At 38.1% G+C, this 21,994-nt stretch overlaps 1 protein-coding gene across 2 annotated transcripts in view; it reads right to left on the bottom strand.

The window, feature by feature from the left end:
- Window positions 1-21,994, bottom strand: part of SMC3 (structural maintenance of chromosomes 3) — a 32,416-nt gene that overhangs the window by 1,634 nt on the left and 8,788 nt on the right. For both annotated transcript variants that reach the window (XM_026675776.2, XM_026674983.2), the window contains exons 13-27: window positions 21,526-21,739; window positions 20,366-20,469; window positions 19,039-19,138; window positions 17,774-17,934; window positions 17,113-17,254; window positions 16,612-16,762; window positions 16,010-16,162; window positions 14,696-14,847; window positions 14,331-14,489; window positions 13,574-13,681; window positions 11,877-11,985; window positions 11,193-11,440; window positions 10,897-11,109; window positions 10,397-10,588; window positions 9,750-9,927 (exon numbers count right to left, since the gene is read on the bottom strand). In XM_026675776.2, the coding sequence (XP_026531561.1) occupies window positions 9,750-9,927; window positions 10,397-10,588; window positions 10,897-11,109; window positions 11,193-11,440; window positions 11,877-11,985; window positions 13,574-13,681; window positions 14,331-14,489; window positions 14,696-14,847; window positions 16,010-16,162; window positions 16,612-16,762; window positions 17,113-17,254; window positions 17,774-17,934; window positions 19,039-19,138; window positions 20,366-20,469; window positions 21,526-21,739 (2,384 nt within the window). The remainder of the gene's footprint in view (window positions 1-9,749; window positions 9,928-10,396; window positions 10,589-10,896; window positions 11,110-11,192; window positions 11,441-11,876; window positions 11,986-13,573; window positions 13,682-14,330; window positions 14,490-14,695; window positions 14,848-16,009; window positions 16,163-16,611; window positions 16,763-17,112; window positions 17,255-17,773; window positions 17,935-19,038; window positions 19,139-20,365; window positions 20,470-21,525; window positions 21,740-21,994) is intronic.

The following is a 21,994-nucleotide window of genomic DNA, read 5'->3' on the forward strand; positions in this document are numbered from 1 at the left end:
TTATATGACATAGCAATCTGGCTATGATTAGAATTTCTTCACACTCAAATTACCAATTTAAATGTCAAAAGTAACATAAGATACTTAAATGTTTTATGATGTACCAAAGAGAATGGGGATCATTCAGTTCAAAGATCTGACTTTACAACACCATGTTGTAGTGATGATTAAAATATTTTGTACTCAAAAAAGGAAAAAGAACAAGAAAAAAAGAAAACCCTGCATCTTTTCTACTAAATTAAGGTCTAAAGATAGTAATTTATACTTTTCTAATATACTGTATATATGTCGCTGGCCCTTTAAAACTACTAATCAATACAGAATCTGATAATCTTGAGCACAGCATTTTAGTACTCTTTCATTACAAATATCTTCTATAGAGATATTGATAATTTTATCCAGGATCTGTAGTCAATGAAACAAAGAATAAAAAGATATATATTTTTTTAGTTTTTCACTTTTGTACACCGAATGCACTTTACACTAGTGTTGTACAGAAAATTTTTAATTTTCATGTATAATGAAATGTTTGAACAACCTTGGGAAAATAGAAGAATAGATGATGCCTCGGAAACAATCTGACAAGAGAGATAGGAGCCCTGAGTGGCTTCATGGTCAGAGGAAGAAAATTAGGAATGGAATGGATTAGTGGCCTTGAAGGAAGAGGAACAGGGCACAGACAAGATTCCACAACTGCTTAGCAATCACAGAAAGAAACTGAGAAAAGTCTCAGCTTAAGGGATCAAGTGATTAGACAAACTGGCAGGAAGTCTGTACTTCCAGACATGCAAAATTCTGTTAATGTAGCCTTACAATAAAATAGAATTAGTTCATCTTTTGGTGTTTGTCATCTGGTTTACCTGGGCTGACATCAATGTTGCAAATTGGAAGGTATAAATTGTAGTAATAAATTAGTTTCTATAGTTTCGGTACATACCAGGCCTCAAGGCCTCTAGGCCTCACGTAGGCTGAAAGCGTACCAGGAACAGAGATCATCAATCAACAAACACGTCATCATGGGCGAATAACTGTAATGCAGGCGCTGATTTGTTACCTTGTACCTTTCACACTGACCATGCACTGTAATTGGATGTTACTATGTGTGCACTAATATTCCTTCTCATGTAACTTAATGATTGGATAGAATTCACTGCTTGTGACGTATCACTGTGTGTTTTTTAATAAAAGAGCTTCCCGAACTTGTGATCGGGGCAGCTCATCCGAGATAGAACCTGCGTTGGTGTCTTTCTTGATGCATTCGACCACCCAGTGGGCAGCCTTCCAAATGCGGAGCAAAGCCGCATCTGGTGACCCCGACGTGATCCATTAAAAGAAATGGGTGCGTTTATCTTCGACTGCTTATCTCACCCGGCCGGACGAGCCAGTTGCAACTCAGGGACGCTGTCTCGTGTCACGGATCCCTCCCCAGGAATCTTCCTTAAAGAAGACATCCTCCCTTCAGGTGAGTATGGGCGGAAAGTTCTCCAAAAAGCAGATAGCACATTTGCAGGAATTAGGAGAACTAACGAAGAGCTCAATTCGTATTCTTAGGAATCAGGGCAAAAAGCTCCCGGTTCCAACTAAAAAGGACCTTATCACCCTTTTGACTTACATTTATACACAATATCCGGCTTATCCGGAGAAAGGGTCCTTGAAAGTCTCCACATGGCAACATTTGGTGATTATCTTCATGATAACCCCAGGGCTCCGCCAAAGATTCTGACCACATGGAGAATAGTCATGGAATGTTTAAAAATCCATGGTTTAGCACTGACCAAAGCCCCCCCGGGTCCTCCTCCTTATACAGCTGAAACCAAAACAAAGGACGCTCTCCCGTTAGAAGCTTCATCTCCCACAGCTCCTAAACCCATAAATCCTCCTAACTTAAATTCTGCGGAGGATCAAACACTCATGGGAGCGATAGCACAAGCCATGGCGCAGGGACGCAGGGAGGGCTCTCTTACCCTGGAGGAGCTCTCTCTCTGTCCTGTTGAATATATAGGGGATGGAGCCGGAAATATGGTGCCTAGACTTGAACCTTTACCCATGAAATTAATCAGAGATTTAAAACAAGCCGTGGCCATGTACGGCATCCAGGCACCATACGTCAGAGGCTTCATTAACACCATCAGCACCTCCTTTTTCATGTTACCCCAAGATTGGAAAGATCTTTTCCGTATGATACTGACTGGACCACAGTATGTTGTTTGGGAGTCAGACTTTCGCGCCGAAGCTGAGAGATTTGCCCGCAATCGTGGCGCGCCCGCGAGAGCGGATCAAATCTTCGGTGCGGGGCGATATATGGACTAAGCAGCTCGGGCGACTCTCCCACAACGTATTCTTGCCTCTATCAGTATCATAGCGGTCAAAGCCCTTGACAAAGTCGATGATCCTACCTCTGGCATCATAGGATCTTTTTCAAAAATTACTCAAGGCTCACATCAGCCCTATGCTAAGTTTGTAGAGGAGCTTCAGAAAGCCATTCAGAGGCAAATCTCGAATGAAGAAGCCCGTAAAGAGCTTCTGTTAAAACTGGCTGTTGAAAATGCAAATGAGGATTGCAAGAGGATTCTGCAGCCTCTATCTGCCCGAGGGGGGACTTCCCTCTCGGACTATCTAAAGGCTTGCAGAATCGTGGGAACTGTCTCTTACAATATGGAGCATCTGGCCATGGCCTTGCAGCAAGCAAATTCTCAAAACAGGCCAGCCAGAAACTGCTTCAATTGTGGGAAACCTGGCCATTTCAAAGCACAATGCAGAGCCAGAGATAATACACAAAACAACACCAAACCTAAAACAGTATGCCCAAGGTGCAAGAAAGGGTACCACTGGGCAAACCAGTGTCGCAGCAACATTTCTCAGCCACAGGGAAACTAGAGGGGGGGCGATCAGCCAGCTCCGCTCCAAAGGCTGACTCCATATCTTTCCAACTAATTGCCTCAGAAGATATGGAGATTGACATTCCAGGCACTGTTTACTTTCTCCCCACATGCCTGAAAACGATCCCTCCTGCCATGACGCCCCTCATAATTTATCCCATCCGAGACCTCATGGCAAAGGGAATCATTGCTTCTCCGTTTCTGAGAGATTCTGATGACTTTTCATCAGTGGCCATGGCAGTAATTGGAAATACTCCCACAAAATTTAGCAAGGGAGAATTAGTAGCAACCGCTGTTCCGGTGCCTGTTAAAACGGCTGATGCTTGGGCATTTACTGTCCATCAAACAGTGGAACAAGCCAGGCCTGTGTTACAATTCAGAATCCGTAACAAAGTCTTTTCGGGTCTCTTAGATACTGGAGCTGATGTAAGTGTCATCCGAACGGCTGAGTGGCCGGACGATTGGCCTTTGGAAACTGCCCCAGCCGTTCGGGGAGTGGGAGGAGTTCAGCACGCCCACCGTAGCAAACACTGGCTACCGGTGAGTTCCTCTGATATTTCTCACACTGCCTACCTTCAACCTTTGGTCCTTCCATTACATACTAACCTGTGGGGCCGTGATCTTATGTCTCAACTTAACACAAAACTCATTATTGATTAATGGAATCTTTTGCTAAAACTCCACTGCGGCTACAATTAAAAACCACAGAACCTGTTTGGGTAGACCAATGGCCCTTCACGATAGACAAACTAGAGGCCCTGCAATCACTTGTAAAGGACCAAATTGTCAAAGGGCATGTTGAACCATCTGTCAGCCCATATAACACCCCCATTTTTGTCATAAAGAAAAAGTCAGGAAAATGGAGGCTATTGCATGATTTAAGGGCCGTGAATACCATTATAAAACCAATGGGGGCGCTACAATGTGGTCTTCCAAATCCCAACATCATCCCTGAGAAATTTGATCTAATGGTCATTGATTTAAAAGACTGCTTTTTTTCTATCCCTTTGCATGTACAAGATCGTGCCTTATTCGCTTTCACTTTACCTCGCCTAAACAACTCCTCTCCCTCCTCCCGCTTTCAGTGGAAAGTCTTACCTCAAGGTATGCTCAACAGCCCCAGCATGTGTCAACACTATGTAAATAATGTCTTGCTACCCTATCGTTCTGCTTTTCCACAATTTCTGGTGTATCACTACATGGATGATATCCTTGTAGCCGCTCCTGGGCCACCGGGTACGGTGTTCACTTCATTTTCCTTCCTGAAAGCCGTCCTTGCAAAAGAAGGTTTGCACATAGCACCTGAAAAGGTGCAAGTATTAACTCCGTACGCATATCTGGGCTATAAAATGCTTTCAACTACTGCCTATCCTTCACTTCCCTCTTTGTCTCTACCTTCTCAACCCACCTTGGTTCAACTTCAGCAATATCTGGGTACCATAAACTGGGCCCGACCTTTCCTGTCTTTAACCACTGATATTCTTTCTCCATTGTTTGAAGCCCTTACTTGGGGGGAAAAGCCTGCTGACATAATATCCTTGCAGCAACCTCAGCTTCAAGCAATAACTCAAATAGAAGAAAATATCCGAAAGGTATGGGTAGATAGAGCTGCTGCCAATACTCCTCTAGATGTGGTCATTTTAGCCACCCCGAGGCTTATGACCGCAGCAGTAATTCAAAAAGACCAAAAACTCCACATCATAGAGTGGATCCATCTTTCCCATACGCCACGATGCTCTATCACTTCCAAATCAGCTCAATTGGCTCAATTGATCATAAAAGGTAGGAGCTGTGCAAAATTACTTATGGGAATAGATGTCTCCACACTTTATATCCCTTTTTCGCTACAAATATGGGAATCTCTATTCCAAAACTCCCAGGAAATTCAGTTTGCCTTAGCCGACTGGCCTGGACTAGTTTCCTGCCACCCGCCCGCTGATCCACGTTTTCAAATCATTCGGACAATACCCATTTCTTTCTCCTCTCCCATCAGCAAAGGACCTTTGGTCAACGCCTTGACTATATTTGCTGATGGCAGTAGGGAAAGAGGAGCATGCGCTTGGCAAAGGAATGGGGTGTGGCACACTAAAACCACCCCTGTGCAGACATCACCACAAAGGGCTGAACTTGCTGCAACCATATTAGTCCTCCAGAATTTTAACGAACCCCTCAATTTAATCCTAGACAGCCTATATGTTACTCAAATAGTCTCTACTATTCATGACTCTTACCTCTCTCCCGCTATTGATAAAAACCTTCTCTCTCTTTTTGTTACATTGCAACACCTTATTGCACAGCGTCAACACCCCCTCTTTGTAGCACACATTCGTAGCCACCAACCCTTCCCAGGAATCCTCCAGGAAGGCAATGATGTGGCTGATCAAGCGGCTGCATGCATCATGACATCACACACATTGACTCCTTGGGAGAGCCATTCTTATTTCCATCAAAACACCAAAGCTCTTATGAAACATTTCAACCTCACTATGGCCGAAGCTTCAGCCATTAGGCAGCAATGCCCCACCTGTAGTCAACAAGCCCATTCCATTCCCTTAGGGGTAAATCCCCGCGGGTTGAAAGCCTGCGAAATATGGCAAATGGACGTTACTCAGTTTCCTCCATTTGCCCCCTGGAAGTATCTGCATGTCACAATTGATACTTATTCAGGGTTCATAATGGCGACCCCACAAAGAGGAGAAGCCTCCAAACATGTCATCAATCATTGCATTCGCACTTTTGCATCGTTGGGACGCCCAAATGAAATAAAAACAGATAATGGTCCTGTATACACTAGCACAGCTATGTCAGAATTTTGCGCTAAGTGGCAAATTACCCACAAATTTGGGATTCCTTATAACAGTCAGGGACAAGCCCTGGTAGAGAGGGCTAACTTAACGCTAAAAACAGCGTTAGAACGACATTTGATCAAAGGGAAAAGAACCCCTAGCCTCCCGGCGATGCAAGACACTCTTAATCTCTGTCTTTATACTCTCAACTTCCTCAATCTCTCCGGCACCCCTGCTATGACGGCAGCGGAGCGACATTTTTCCTCCCCCCCTTCCCCTGATTCTCCCAAACCACAGGTATACTACCGCCAACTGCCAGACCCTACTTGGAAGGGCCCTGCTGGTCTCCTCACCTGGGGTCGTGGCTACGCAGCTATCCAGCTTCCAGATCGTGTCCTGTGGGTTCCTGGACGGCACGTCAGACCATACCACCCCAAAGTAGAAAAATCACCACCTGCAGACATATCATCATGATTCGTCTCGTTGCCTTGCCGACCCTCTTCCTCCTTCTTGCTGCACATGCCTCCAAGGTCTCCATTCCATCTCGAGTGACGTACTTCACGCCAGGTACTCCCCTCCTGCTGACCTGCACTGCATCTGGGGACATTTTCCCCCACTATCTCAGATGGTCGACACTCCCTCAGCCATGGCTCCACATCTCCAGCAATGCCTCTTTCCAGATCAACACCTTTGAACGCCCTCCTCGGACTACACTCCTCATACTCCGTCCTACTGCCACTGCCTATTATTGCTCTGGTCGACGCCTCTGATTCCATACATAACATATATGACTCATGGACAGTCCTCAGACCCTGTTCACCCCATCGTCATCACAGACAGCTCACGAATCAGCCTGACATTCATGCTCAGCCCCCCCCCTTTCCACATCGGGTTAAGAGATCGCAGAATCCCACCAGCGTGTCAGATGGCTGCACCCCCTGCCTGACCAAAACCACACGAGCAGGCTTCATTCAATTAACTCTCATCTACCATACCCAACAACCGCAGAAGTGCCTTCCTACCGGAAAAACTTGCCAAAACAACGGAACCATGTACCATCTATGCAAGATGAACTCAAAAACCATTTGCTACGATCCCAAGACGGCTGTTCGTCTCAACGTTACCTTATGGGCGGGACTTCCAAGAACCTCTGGCAGATCTGATCCTGAGGGGGAGGGAAAACTTTATTACCTAAACCACACCACTGTGCTCAAGGACGGTACTAACCCAATTGTTTTAACCTTTGATGTTTGTGTTGCTTGTTCTAAACCAGGGGGGCATTCATGCGGGTCGGTTGACTGGAAAAGAACATACGCTCACAATCATAAATATTTGTGTCCTACACCCATCAACTGGGCCATAGGGAACCCCAATCAATGGGTCCCTTGTGGAGGTTCCATCGAGTGCTCGGGTTGGTCTTGTGTCTGTGATTATACTGGGGGAGGGTACAAAGGCTGCAATCATCTGTCACATTTCAAACGAATATCAGGGTCTACCACAGACAATAAGGTAGAAATCACCATCTCCAGACAACACCCTGCCTTGGATACTTATGGTATAGGGATTGATGGCACAGGATCGGATCCAAACACTTACATTACCATAAAAACCGAAGTGATATATGAAGGTAAGGAAACTTCATTGGGCTGGTCAGTATATAATAATTTAAGGAAATTAGAAAAAGCCCCTGATACCAGTGTTATTGCAAAAAACTTGTTCATGGATATGGCAGAAAAAATTGCAAAACAACTTGCAATAACCAATTGTTTTGTCTGTGGGGGAACCACCACAGGGGAATAATGGCCATGGCAAGCCTTGGAAGCCTCACCATCACTGTTCAACAACATGTCTTCTGTAGGAAACATAACAGCTAGAACAGTTTCCGATCCACTTATCTGGACAATTACCACCAACTTAATTGGTAGAAACTGCTTTTCCCGAAATGGGTCCACTCCAGTAGGACACCTCCTTTGCTTAGGTACATGGGATAACTCCTACCAGATCTGGACAGCACCTGACAATGCTACCACCACACCTGCCAAGTTCAACACCTCCCTCCTCCCCTATCTCAATGACACAACATCTTCCCAAATTTGGACAGCCCCAAATAACATGTATTGGATTTGTGGTAACCTAGCCTATCCGTCCCTTCCTGCAGATTGGCAAGGGTCATGTGCATTGGGGTGGATAAGACCTTCCTTTTTCCTCCTCCCGATCTCCATTAAGCAAGAACTAGGCATCCCTGTGTATGATACATTATCCCGCAGGAAAAGAAACACCGATAATGCCTTTGCAGGCTTCCCCTGTCAATCAGAATATACTGGGGATACCTGGAGCTCAGAAAGAATCGTCTGCACCTACGGCGTGGCTACTTGGGCCCAAGACGGGTCCTGGGGGTACAGAACCCCCATATATATGATTAATAGAATTATTCGCTTACAAGCTGTTTTAGATTTAGCTGGCCAACGAATAGACAAAACTCTAAACACTCTAGCAACTGCCACAGACAAATTATGCACAGCTGTCTACCAAAATCGCTTAGCTTTAGATTACATACTAGCCAAAGAAGGAGGGGTGTGTGGAAGGTTCAATCTTACGAATTGTTGTCTTCAAATTGATAAAGTTGGCAAAGTAGTAGCACAATTAACAACTGAGATGCGACAATTAACCTATAATCCTAATCAAGTATGGCAAGGTATTGATCTTAAAAATATTTTTAGTTCCTGGTTCCCAAAACTACCAGGATTACAAGCTATAGTAGCTCTCATAGGTATGATTGCTTTAGGATGCGTTATTCTTCCATGTGTATTACAAATTTTTATTCGCACTATCTCCAATAGTCTATCCTTGTTAGCTGAAAAGCGCGCCATTGCACAGGTTAATGCCCTCTGGGAAAAGGAACCTCTGTACAAAGTCATACCCTCAGAAGACCCTGATGCGTGCGCTCACATGAGTTTTTGCATGGGCAGTGACGAAGATCCAGAAGAAATTTCTCTCTATAAAACTAAAACAGAGGAGATGCAGTAATAAATTAGTTTCTATAGTTTCGGTACATACCAGGCCTCAAGGCCTCTAGGCCTCACGTAGGCTGAAAGCGTACCAGGAACAGAGATAATCAATCAACAAACACGTCATCATGGGCGAATAACTGTAATGCAGGCGCTGATTTGTTACCTTGTACCTTTCACACTGACCATGCACTGTAATTGGATGTTACTATGTGTGCACTAATATTCCTTCTCATGTAACTTAATGATTGGATAGAATTCACTGCTTGTGACGTATCACTGTGTGTTTTTTAATAAAAGAGCTTCCCGAACTTGTGATCGGGGCAGCTCATCCGAGATAGAACCTGCGTTGGTGTCTTTCTTGATGCATTCGACCACCCAGTGGGCAGCCTTCCAAATGCAGAGCAAAGCCACAATAAATTTCCTGCAGCCACTTTTAACTGCTTGATTTATTAAGCAGGTGGGCCCTGCTTAAGTTTCTTTCTCTGATTGTTAAGCCACTGAGGATTCCTGCTTCTCCTATTTGACTGTACCATCTATCAACTGTACTCATGCATATATGAGGGGCACTTGTAAAGATCCTCTGGAAGTAACAAGTATTATCCTTAAGTGTTACTGTAAAGTATACAACTCTTATCAAAACAGTATTGCAGCATTTCATAACTGTGTACCTGGAGGACAGCTATAAACCTCATATATACATTAATAAATTATATAAGCTATATTCAAGACATAGTCACAAGCAATTTTATTTAAAAAATCCTCGTAAAATATGAGCTCTTTACACAGTTCATTTTAGCAGAAATTGCAATACATGAAAGCTGATATTCTGCCACCGACTTCAAGATTTTGTGCAAATGCTTTTAAGAATGTTTCAAACTATTTTTTTAAAATGAAATAGGCTAGTAGGACAAATAAGCTGAACATACATCTTAATGCCCTCCTCCTCAAAGGTGTACTTGATATTACTAATTTTCTTTTAGTAACACAAATAAGAGAAAAATTCATAGAAAGGAGCAAGTACACACAAGAGTCTCATTTGCACAAGAGACTGATCTGCAACTCTGTATCTGTACCTGAAACAGCCTTCCTGTGCTGGGCATCCAGGGCTTGATCAATTTCATCGAAGAGGTAAAATGGAGCAGGATCACATTTCTGGATTGCAAAAATCAAGGCAAGAGCCACCAATGATTTCTGTCCACCAGAAAGCTGCTGCATTTCTCTCATTTCACCTTGTTTACCAGTAAAGGACACCTAAAGAAACACAGAAAAACTAGTTTATTATTTATATTTACTGAGGCTCCCTAAGTGCAAAGGGGAGCTACAATACAACCTCCCCAATCAATAAAACCTAAAGCCACAGAGTTTAACATAAGCTAAAAAATGACACAAATAATAAGAAACAGAACCACCTCTCCCCTAATACATTAACTCCAGACCTGGAGGATAAAACCAGGTTTTAAGAGCTTTCCAGAATGCTGAGAGTGCTCTCCTTATCTCTAGGCAAAGTGTATACCAGAGGGTGGAAACTGCGACACAGAAAGCATGCTTCCTTGGTTCTGCAAGATGACAAAATTTAATAGAAGGGGCCTGGAGCGCACTCATTTTGCCAGAATGTACTTGGTGGAGAGAAACAGTTGGAGACATTATTCTTAGCTCTTAAATATTATCAACAAGAGACTTAGCAATAATTAAACACCAATTGGAAATAGTCTTGCTTTACCCTAATTCCAACACCAGTGAACTGGTCTACGGATGGAACACTGCTTTGAGATCCTGATCCCTTTTCACTCTCAGCACTGCCTTCACCTTCATCTTGAGACTGACTACCTTCCACATCACCTTTCTTCATCACAAGTGTTGCTTTGCCCCCAGGTACCAGCTTCTGAAAGACTTCACTGAAATTCTTTGACACCTTGATGAAACATAATTCAAGAATGACAAACGATAAAAGAATGAAGGAGACTGACTAATGACCTCTTTCAACATAGTTTTGATATGACAGTTATCAAGTTATGTTTATATAAAACTTGTTTTTCCCCTAACATTTAACCTAATATATTTTTAAGCATTTTACAATTAAACCCATTTCTTTTGGAAGGAAGTTAAAATGACTATAAAACCACTTATATTTCAGAAATCAAGAAAAGCAGCTAATAATATTAAGGTGTTTAATTCCAAAGAATATGCTTTTTATATGTTAAAACTATTGTCAAGTAATACCTGTTTGAAAGTCAGCTGGATAGCTTCATATTTTCTGAGTTCAAGGACATTCATCAGTTCCATGATGGATTTGTAGCCCCTATCTAACTCTTCCTGACGTTTTATCAACTTTTCTTTCTGTTCTGAGAAGTTCACAAATTGATCGAGAGCTTTTTTATTAACATGGCTATATTTTTTCAATTCTGTGTTGCATTGTTCCAGTTTGCGAAAGAGCTGTATAAAAGAGTTAAAAATTATAAATATATATTACCTAACATCTTTCATCTCTGATCATGAAAACTAGAGATATTTGTTACCTGCTTTAGGCTCAAAGTCTGGTATTTTTCAAATGCTTCTTGGGGAAGAGAGCCCAATTCTCTGATTTTCTTCATACATTCTTCTTTTTTCTTCAGAAGCATACCTTGCCTGTTAGTCATCTTTTCAAGTTCTTTTGTGTCATGATTAATAGCATCCATGTGTTCTTTTTCCATATTCTTCCAACGTTCCATGCTCTTCTGAAGTTCTTTTATCCCAGCTTCTGTTTTATCAGTTGAATTATCCAGGTCTATTAACATAAAAAAGTATAAAGATACTAAACTAGGTATATAAAATAATACTGAGGAAGAGCTTACACAGAGTAAAAAGAAGTAGAACAAAGAAAGTCTATACTGATTGGGAACAAGGGAAGGAAGTTGATACGGGGACCAGAAGAAACATTTGATCTGAAAAATGGAATGAACAAGTCTTAATGGCAGCATTTAGGCCAAAAGCAAAGGAGTCAACTATAAACTAAAGGTAAATAATATACTAACTGTTGAATCATTCTAAGACATATTCAGATGATGTAAATCTGTTTGAAGAAAAATTTATAATACTTAGGTTTTCCTCATTCTATTTTTTATTATTTGTGCTTTATTTTTGTCATAACAACATACATTTATGTTTTAGGATATTTTAAGAAAGCAAACTATTACTTTCTTTGCTTAAATAAGATTACCAACCATCCGATCGTGCCAATGTATCCTTTACTCGTTTGTTGATTGCCTCCAGTTCAGACGTTGTGGCTGTAAGAACAGTGCCACCTTCTGTCTCTCTTAGTTCGTTGAGCTCCTGAAAGACAAAGAGTTAACAACATTTACATTCCAATGTACAGGATGACTAGAACATATCTAACAATATGTACTAAATCACAAATTGTTCAACTTGGAATCATTTTTGTGCTTTCAACTCAGTATTGATTCCTTGTGACTGCCTGAACTAATCCTTGCATTTAAATTTTTTAATGTATAATATGATTTGTAACATGATTTAATCAACTTTTTCACACAATTTAGAAACTGAAGACTAATGGATATATAATTTCTAAACTTTCTCAATCTTAAAAAGGCACGTTAATGTACAAAAAGTAATGGCAGTGACCCAGCACATAAATAAAAGACATAAAATAGAATAGTTCCAGCTACTTTAATATTGTAAGAGACCTATACATCTGGTGCTTATGATTCCCACCAGTCAGGACCCAAAGCTCCTGGAATATCTATAACTATGTTTTAACTAGTTTCTGGAAGGCCACAAGAGTGGGAGCCATCCTAACCGTGAAACTGTTCCCTAGCCCCTTTCCACCGTAATTTGCAGCACATGGAAAAATGCAACAGGCATTTTCTGTTTGTTCATATTATGCAAACAGAAAGAGTTTGGGGTAAGCTTCATAAATACCCAGGTCTGGAGCCATAGCTTTTAAAACAATAACCAGAACATTGACTTCCCGAAACAAATCAACAGGCAGTATAACTTCTGCAATAAAGATGTTAGATAACAGTAATAATATTTTTTATAATTTTATCAGCTGCTAGATTTTGCATCAGCTAAAGTTTCTGGGAGGTCTTTGAGAACAGCCCCATGTAAAGTGAATGGAAGAAATCCACACAAGAGATGCAAGGATGTTAGGAATTGAGGCTGCTTCTAATAAAAAGCCCTCCTGACCACTATTTTTCCAGCAGGAACTGTGAATCCAGAAGAACCTTGAACCAGATTTCAGATATAGTACAAACTTGTTTATGGATAGAAAAGCGTTTCTAAATTGGATTAAATTCTGTCAGATTTATTTTTGACATATAAAACTATTTTGAATATCAAGGCATAGTCCCAGACCTTAATTAGCCATTTTTCTGCAGAAAGGCCTGTTCACATTTTTCAATAGGAAGTTTGCCAGGTGTTCTTGCAGCAGTTACCATGTATACAGCTAATTCAGTAGATTTGTTGGAAAGTAAGGCTTAGTAATCTTCAGTTTTAAAAAAATCTATTTTAAAATGTGCTTTTATTATAAATTATTTTTCTAATGAGTTGCCATCTTGAGTTTAATGATAATAATTCTTGGGTAACAGTAAAAATCATATTTTTTTAAAAATATGGCAGATGCCACAAAAGGACTTTTATCTTTTTTGCCTTTAACCCCCCGCCTCAAGTTAGGAGTTCACCCAGAAGACAGTTGGCACATTTCAGGGAAGTTTCAAATAAGTCTATGTGTGGCTAAATCTAGACCATCTGGGTTAGGCAAGTGGGTCATTTTTTAAAGAGAAAACAGAATTTTCTCCCAGATTTACTCCCCCTTTTCACAATAATGATATGCAAACAGAGTGGCTATGTTGAAATCAAGATTTGTTTTAAAAATAATGAATAAAAAAATAAAGTATCCTACCTGCTCAACTTGATCTAAACGCTTCCTTAAATTTTCATTGAGGTAGGTTTCAACCCTAGTGATGATGCCTTCAAGCTTGATCCTCTCGTTCAAAAGCTGTCTGTTTTCCTATAAAGAAAAAAATATCAATTTGTAAAATATTTCAATTTGTACAATATTTCCAAAATTAAGTAATATGGATTTTTAAATTACAATGAAATCTTTCCACATAAACTTTCTAAACCTCTCCACTACTTTATATGAAATGCATCTGGTTTATATTACAAGTAGGACCTTCTCAACAGTTAACCAACCAAGATGTTAGATAACAGTATATCAGTGTTTGCCAACCTCATTAATTTTAAGATGTGTAATTTTAAGACGTAAAACTATCAGAATGCTACAACCAGCAATGCTTAGTATTAAGATGAGAAGAATATTAATACACAGGTGCTGGGATTCATACATCACACTAGGTCATGGTTTGCTTAACAATGGTTTTCCGACTAAGCTATAATTGACATTCAGACACTGAATTATAAAGAAACCCTATTTTAGAGTCAGATAACATGCTAAGCCAAAACTTGTTTATTATGGCTTACAAAATATTTGTAAACCCAGTCATTATAACTGTATATAGGTAAAATATGGCTATATATCTGCTATAAATAAATACTTAGGTTACTCATAAAAAGTTAAACAATTGTTATTTTTTAATTTAGTAACTCTTGAACATGATTAAGACTGCAATTTGATTCTGAAACATGAACTTGCTTACTTGCTGTAGCTGTCGGATTTCATCATTAAGTGCATCAACTCGTTTTTGGTCCTCTAAGCTAAGTTGAGACAACAGGTCTGTTCCTAGTTCTGCTTTTAATGATTCTCGGGTTGATTCCATAGCATGTAAACTTGCCTCTAAACTTTGTAAACTGCGTTGCTAAAATGAAATTAAGCCAAGTATAATTATTCATTCATGAAAGGAGCCTTCTGGTTCAATTAATTGTGTAGCTATTGGTTTTTCTTCTATCACTTGCTTCTTCTTTTGAAACCACTTAGCATTAACCCATTCTTTGTCTTTGAGTTCTACAATTGAAACTAGAGCAAATGCCTCCCAAATGGCAAACATTCTCAGATATTCTGTACCTTAGGCATAAATGTTTTTTCTGACTGCTGTCTCTTCTCTTTCAGCATCTTCATCTCTGACAAAATGCTGTCTCTGGAAGCCTTGAATTTTCTTTGCTGTGTTTCTATCTGCTGCATTTGATTCATCAGTTGGTCAATTTCATTATTAATTCATGCAATGTGCTAAGGATATAATACAATATGCTAAAATGGTTGTAAGTTTCTTCATATTAATGAAGCTTTTCATTTACATCATTGTAGAAATAAGTTAAATGTTACAATATAACATATACAATATATTGCTTAAAATGATAGATGAGTAATCATATCATCTATGTAACTTAACCAACCAATTGCAGACTATTTATTTATTAACTTAATCATTAGGTTTCTAGGTAGCAGAGAACAATTTCAATATATAATAAATTAAAATAGAAAATCATTATTATCACCACTACCACATCATTATCTGGCTACATTGACTAATCAAACACAACTAAAGTCTGAAAGTCTGCTATAATAATACAGATAACTTTTTTTTCCAAAAAAGCAAGAAAGCCTAAAGTTGCCTTTCAGAGCTAAAAATGTACTTTAGGGCAGGGGCGATTATCACACAAATGACCATTTTAAACAGCTATACTATATGCTCCAGTGGAAAGAACATACAATTTGTAAAAGCCAGAATTTTTTTCTTTTGAAAAAGAGGAATGAATTCTAGTCAATTAATTCAAAATTAATTTCTGAAATTAGAAAATAGCAAAAGGGAATGCTACTCTTAAAGAACTGCTTTTAAATATACATGCACAGAACACATATGAAGCATGTATCACTTCGGAGAAAATATAGAAATTTAATAAATAATAAATACAAATAAAAATATTTTTGGGAAATTAAATCATCCTTATCTTTTTTTAGGTTCACACAGCTACTCCCAGAAATTCTGTATCTGTATTTCCATAAAGCTATTTGAGTTGTCCCCTTCCCCACAGAAGCCTGAAAAAAGTCACATCTGGTTTAGTGAGTCAAAAACGTATGTGTTCCAAAGCATCTCTTTTAAAGGACATACACAATCCTAGTGAAATGAATAACTGTCATCTGCTTATACCACCAGCTTTAAGTTCTCTTCCAGGCCAAGTAATCTTAACAGATCCTCAGCTCAGCAACTGAAAAATATCCCCTTCAAATTTCCAGACAATGGTTATGAGGTACAGATTTACACGTGCATTCACATACATACAAGCATACCACTAAGGATGTTTTCATCATATTCAAGTCAACTACTCATTTACATACAGCACATCTCAGACAAGCAAGCAAGCAATTTATGAAGGATATTTTCAATGTTTCTGCGTAGATTTTCATTGAGTTTTGCTTCAAGTTCTCCAAGTTCCTCTTCTGCTTTCCTAACATCTTTTTGGAGTTCAAGTCTAGACTTTCTTGTATCATAATAACCTCCAGTTAAAGCCCCTCTATGACTGACTTGATCACCTACAACAAAAATGATGTTCTGTTGAATAAAAAATAGTTTTCAAACTGGTCTGTACATGAAATAGTTCACCTGTCAGAACATAATGAATTACATGCACAAGATGAATCCAGGTCAATACATTGCTACTTCTATGTAACCAGAACAAGAGGTTACCAGAATTTACTTTCAGTAGATTCTAATTGTTATCTCATGGGAACTGAGAACTGTAGTTTATGCAGACAATGCTTAAACAAGCCAGACTCAAAATCAGTTATTACAATACAAGAAGTATTGAAATATTATTGAAACTTTTCTCGGTATACAAAGGAAATTATGACATTAGCAAACATAAAACTCACTTAAGATTTAATCTGAAATGCTGGTACACTGGATTTAATATTGTGTTGGGCAGATCAAAGCAAACTAAAATATGTATTTACATCATAAATCAAACTGTAACCAACCATACCTTCCAAAGTAATACAATCCATAGTAAAAGCTCTAGCCAGCTGTGTAGATACTTCCATACTTCGACAAATAAGAGTCTTTCCAAAAACATGTTTAAAGGCTTTATCAAATCTTGGATTGTATCTCAGTTTACTGATCATTGGAATGGCATCCTGAAAATAATAACCAAGCCAAAAAGCTGAAAAATTTGCAAACCAGTAGAATTTATCTTAGATTTAACAGATGCAGATTAAATACTGTGTGATCTAACCCAGAACCACTATGATGAATAAAAGGCATTATACAAATACAAAATACAAATACTAATTATGAGACAATTAAATCAAAGGAAAATATCATCTTAGGCTATTCAGGATCACAACATACAAAGAGGAAACCCAGAGTCTATACTGCTTATAATTTTATTCATTCTATTTCTTTGTAGCTACCTTAATATGAAGATATTGTACTCATATAATTCAACTACTATGGTAGTAAATTATTTATAGCAAAACAAACTTACATTTGTTTCAGGATATGCAGTGTCTCTAACATCCAGTTTGTTCAGAGGAAGAAAAGTCACCTCCCCTGGTAGATTCATTTTATTGAACTCCATCAATATTTTAGTACTAACTTCATCAGAATCGACAATATGATAAAACAACCTGTCATAAAAGATAAAGAAAACAAATCAATGTTTATTGTAACTATGACAGCATAGTATATCCCTTTCCTAGTATCAAAGGTAACCATAAAAAGATGAAGAAACTATACTGTCAAACATACGTAATCATATATAACTAAGTCAGACAACTTTTGTTATTCCTCTTAAGTGTATGCTGAGCTATTATTATACTTTTGTGCTTTGTTTGCCTGGTTCTTACAGTAAAACTATCAATATATGATATAACCAGATGGTTTATTTGCTGCCTGCTTGCAAACCCAAAACTGATTTAGGTTAAGACAAAGAAACAAGCCCAAAGTTTCCATGCCTAAGGGAGGAATCTCTTTTGATCCACCACCTTAATCACTGTATCAAATTGTATACAAAGTTGATAGCAAGTATTGTCAGAATTGTCTTCAAAATATTTGAAGCCTATAATTGCTTCAAAATATAATCTTAATTTACCAGTTTAAGTGCAACACAAAAAACAGTTTAAAAAAATAACTAGTGATAACTATACCTATTTCCTGCAGTAACTTCAACACAGGTGTAGAAGGCAGGCTCACATTCAAAGTTATTCATCACTATTCCATGATAGCCATTCAAAACATGTTGATTAATGCCTTTACGACGAAAGTGCTCCAGAACCTTGTTTATGCTATCAATGCCATTTAGAATAGCCTGTTTATAATAAAATAGCATTAGTTGTAAAACCTATATTCTGTAGAAACTGTCTATGTCCAATGTCATTAACACTTTTGTTTCAGACCCCTTCCCACAAACTTGATTATTTTGTCTATAGCAGAAAACAAAATAAATCTTCAGATTTGCTATTACTTTATATGTACCTGTGTACAATTATTATAAATAATGTGTTTTTTCTGCACATAAGATAAATTAGTATTTATATAAGTAAACAAATTTGTGAAGCTATTGCTATGGGAATACATATAGACTGTTCTGACCTAGGCTTCACAAAATCATGAAGCAGACTCCTTGTCCCAACAAAACCCCTTTTATTTAGGCTAATGTGGATTCTTATCATTCACATCCAGCGAAGTCCCGGCAAACAGTCTTTCAAGAGTGATTTACAACCACAGACCTTATCAGGCTTGAAAATTGCCAGGTTTACAAGCACAACACTGTACCAGAAAATACTTGGCAAGGAGTCACAACCAAATTTTCACCCTAATTAAATGAACTAATTGTCTCCTGCAAACACTACTCCCCTTTCGCTCCTCTTTATTCCCTATGGGAGGGGCCATTCACTGTCCAACCAGGCCTTTACTCCCGAGTTAACACTTGTTCCTTAACTGTTTCCTTCTCCTGGTAGCTCTGTGCATGCGCACACCGAGAACAGGATCCAGCTCTTCTACCCTACTGATCTCCAACTCTGAAGGCAGCTGATAACTGTCAAATGGCCCTGGCCCCATCTCTGCCTCCAACACAGAGTACTCATCAGAGCCTTCCCCAAACTCCAGGACTGGCCCATATTCCTCCCCAACCTCCCCACTGTCTGAGTCTGCCGCCAGCTCTGCTGGCTGCAACAACATAGACTTAAGTAGATGTTTGGTGTATGGTGCTATTTTATAAAGAAATCAAATTCTGATAAACCATGAATGTAATTTTATTTAAAGCGTTTAGCTTTAAATGCTGTATTATTTTTTATTTTCAAGTCTCCCACCATTCTACTATGCCCCATAAAATATTAAGAAGACTAAAGAACTGTATTATTTACAGTATAAGTCTTTGAGCAAAACACCAGTAATTATGATTATTATCTACCTTTCCTGTTGCTGCTCTAAGAAGTTGTTGTTTCTTTTCCAAATCCTCTCTCTTTGCAGCAAGAGCTTGCTGTTCGGCATTCTCTTCTCTCCACAAGTAACTGAAAATTATTTTCAGAGGTAGCCAAATTAATAAAAATATCTTTTAAAAAAGGCATTATAAATATAATTACCAATGTGCTATGCAAAATTTCAAAGTAGAATACCTATATTTGAATTCTCTAACAACCAAATTATTTTCTGTGAACCATCTAATTCTATTTCTTTATAACAATTTTCAGCTTTTGGAAAGTAAAAAAAATGTATAACCTCAGGAAGTCTAATTTTATCCCATTATGGTAGTGATAAATTGGTAAAACACATTAGGTTAGCGGCTTTCAAACTGTGGATCACACTACCCTAAGTTAGAACGAATTTGTTGCAAAAGGGGTAGGGGGAATATTTTTCTACAAAGCAAGATTCTTAGCAGAATTTGCTTTGCCTGGACAAGCTTACCGATTTCCAACTTTATTCACATTAAGCCCAGTTCTGACATATTTCAGCTTTGCATTTGGCAAGCCCAACACAAAAAAGTTGGATTGCTATTAAATTTTGTCCCACTTCTGCTGGACAAGCCAGAGCAGTTTTATTTTATACATAGATTATAACATAGCTATTAAAAGTATCCAGTGAAATCATTATTTGAATACATTGCATAAATAATCACGAGGATGGGAATTACACAAATTCTTCTATTATTTTAGTGTATCAAGACACTGCAACATTTGAGATCCCTTATATTAGTCTGCAGTACAACAGCACTACTGCAGATTCAATGGGAAATTTTACTCCCTTCTAGCAGTAGGATAATAAAACAGAAGCATTGATTTTGAACTTAGGAATGTCTTTGGTCTTTGAGTAGCTTGCTGAGGGACATGTTCAAAAATGGACAGTGCATGAACAAAAGCTAAATATAATTGAAATGTAAGGTTAACACTTATTAAATGGCTAATGCAATTGTTTTCAACCAATTTAATTACAATTTGAAGCAATTTGTAGAATAGCCATATCCAAGGATTTTGGGAGGAAACCTCTAGATCAGGGGTGTAAACTTGCATCGTCATGGCAGCATCACATGACATATCAGGACTTTTTTCCCTTTTCTGCTAAACCAGATGTGGGCATAGGCCAGTGCATGACACATTCAGCCTGAGAGTTTGACAGCCCTGCTCTAGATGCTAAAGCTAAGCACCCTCGATCTAACACTAAGAATACATTTTAAAAATAGGGAAATTTACACATGTACATTCTTACAAGCTTAAGTAAGAAAGAAAAGCTCAATAAATTACTTTCTTTCACTCTGCAGCTCATCTTTTTTGTTTTTTACTTCATAATATTTTCTGTCCAGTTCTTCAACACGAGCTTTCACTTCATTGAGATCTTGATCCAATTTCTAATGTACATAAGAAAAGTGTTTTAAATACATTCCCAATTTTTACTAACTTTAACACATTTTATTAAGCAGCATCAACTTTACAAAAAAGTTTGAAATTCAATGAATTTCTTTTCAGCATTTAGATAAACAATATAAACAAACAAGCAATTTAGATTTGTTTTTAGTGTAGATGAATGCAAACAATTAATACAAGATAACACACATTTATTGATAACACATTTATTAAGTGATGCTGCAGCTGGAGTGGAGAGAGAATGGGTCATGCTGTCAATATTATAGCATATCACCTGAGTTAAATGTTAAAAATGGTCCTATGAGTAGTTACAATTTCCCTGATCTTTACCATAAAAAATAAAAAAGAACAATTCAAAGGTAATGGTCAGTGAAAGATCATTAAATCAGAGTGAATACCTTTTATCAGGCACAATACACCACAACTAAATACAAGGAATATCTATAAATTATCACAAATGAGATGTGATATATACTCTGTAAGTAGAAGTATATATATTACTTGATCGAGGGATAATTAAATTGAATTGTAATTTAAAAGACAATTTTTATTAGATAATGTATTGTTGTTGATCAAAGATGTGTAAGGACATCAAATATATTTTGGAGATGCAATCAATGTGAAGGCACTTTTTATCATTTTTGGTGGACATATAAAAAAGCTAAGAAATACTGAGATTAGATGTGTATTTTAATTCAGAGACTACTTAAAACAAATGTACAATTGAAACCAAAGGCTTTGGTCACCCTTATTATTTAACAATTTGAGATGTAGTATGAGTGTGATGAACTTTTCTTTTATAAAAAGAATCTATGAATAATGTGCAAACTAGGACTTAATAACTTCAACATACAATTAACAACATCCTTGCTTAGCATTATATTTGTGAACAAGTATAATATTTAGATAGGTACCGTTTACATATTATACCTAGAAGTGTAGTTTCCAAGAACAGCTCCATCACTCACACACAAACATGCACACACATGAAATACATGAATCAAAGTAAATTATGTGTATCAATGAGCTAAAATACTTACACTGTACTGTTCCAGGTTCTTCTCTTTGTTAGCCTCTGTATCTTCCAAATCCTTATGTATAGCAGCAATCTGTCTTTTCTTGTCATTGATAGCTTGATCTAAGGACCTGAGTTCTTTCTTAATCCATTTATCTCTCTCTTCTTTAGAGGTAAATTGACTTCCTCGACCTTGCTTTGCATAAAGATCAGTTCTCTCCTGGGTAGCCTGTGCTAGTCTGTTAAAAATGATTAAAATTAAGTCTCAATAGAACTATTAGATCATAACCAATACATTCAAATGTTAAAATGTTATCATTTTATCAATCCATTTTCTTAAAACTCTATGCTTCAGAAAAATAAATGCAAGATGAATGTGCCATAACTAGTTTTTATTTTAAGTCTAAAATTTACACTTATTCTTATAATTTCCTGAATGTATAAATTATAGGACACGTAATAAGGACATTGAATAGGATAGGGAATGTGTACTG

This window comes from Notechis scutatus, chromosome 4 (assembly GCF_049901735.1).
Source record: "Notechis scutatus isolate UNSWTSFEM ecotype Mainland chromosome 4, rNotScu1.2, whole genome shotgun sequence".
NCBI lineage: Eukaryota > Metazoa > Chordata > Lepidosauria > Squamata > Elapidae > Notechis > Notechis scutatus.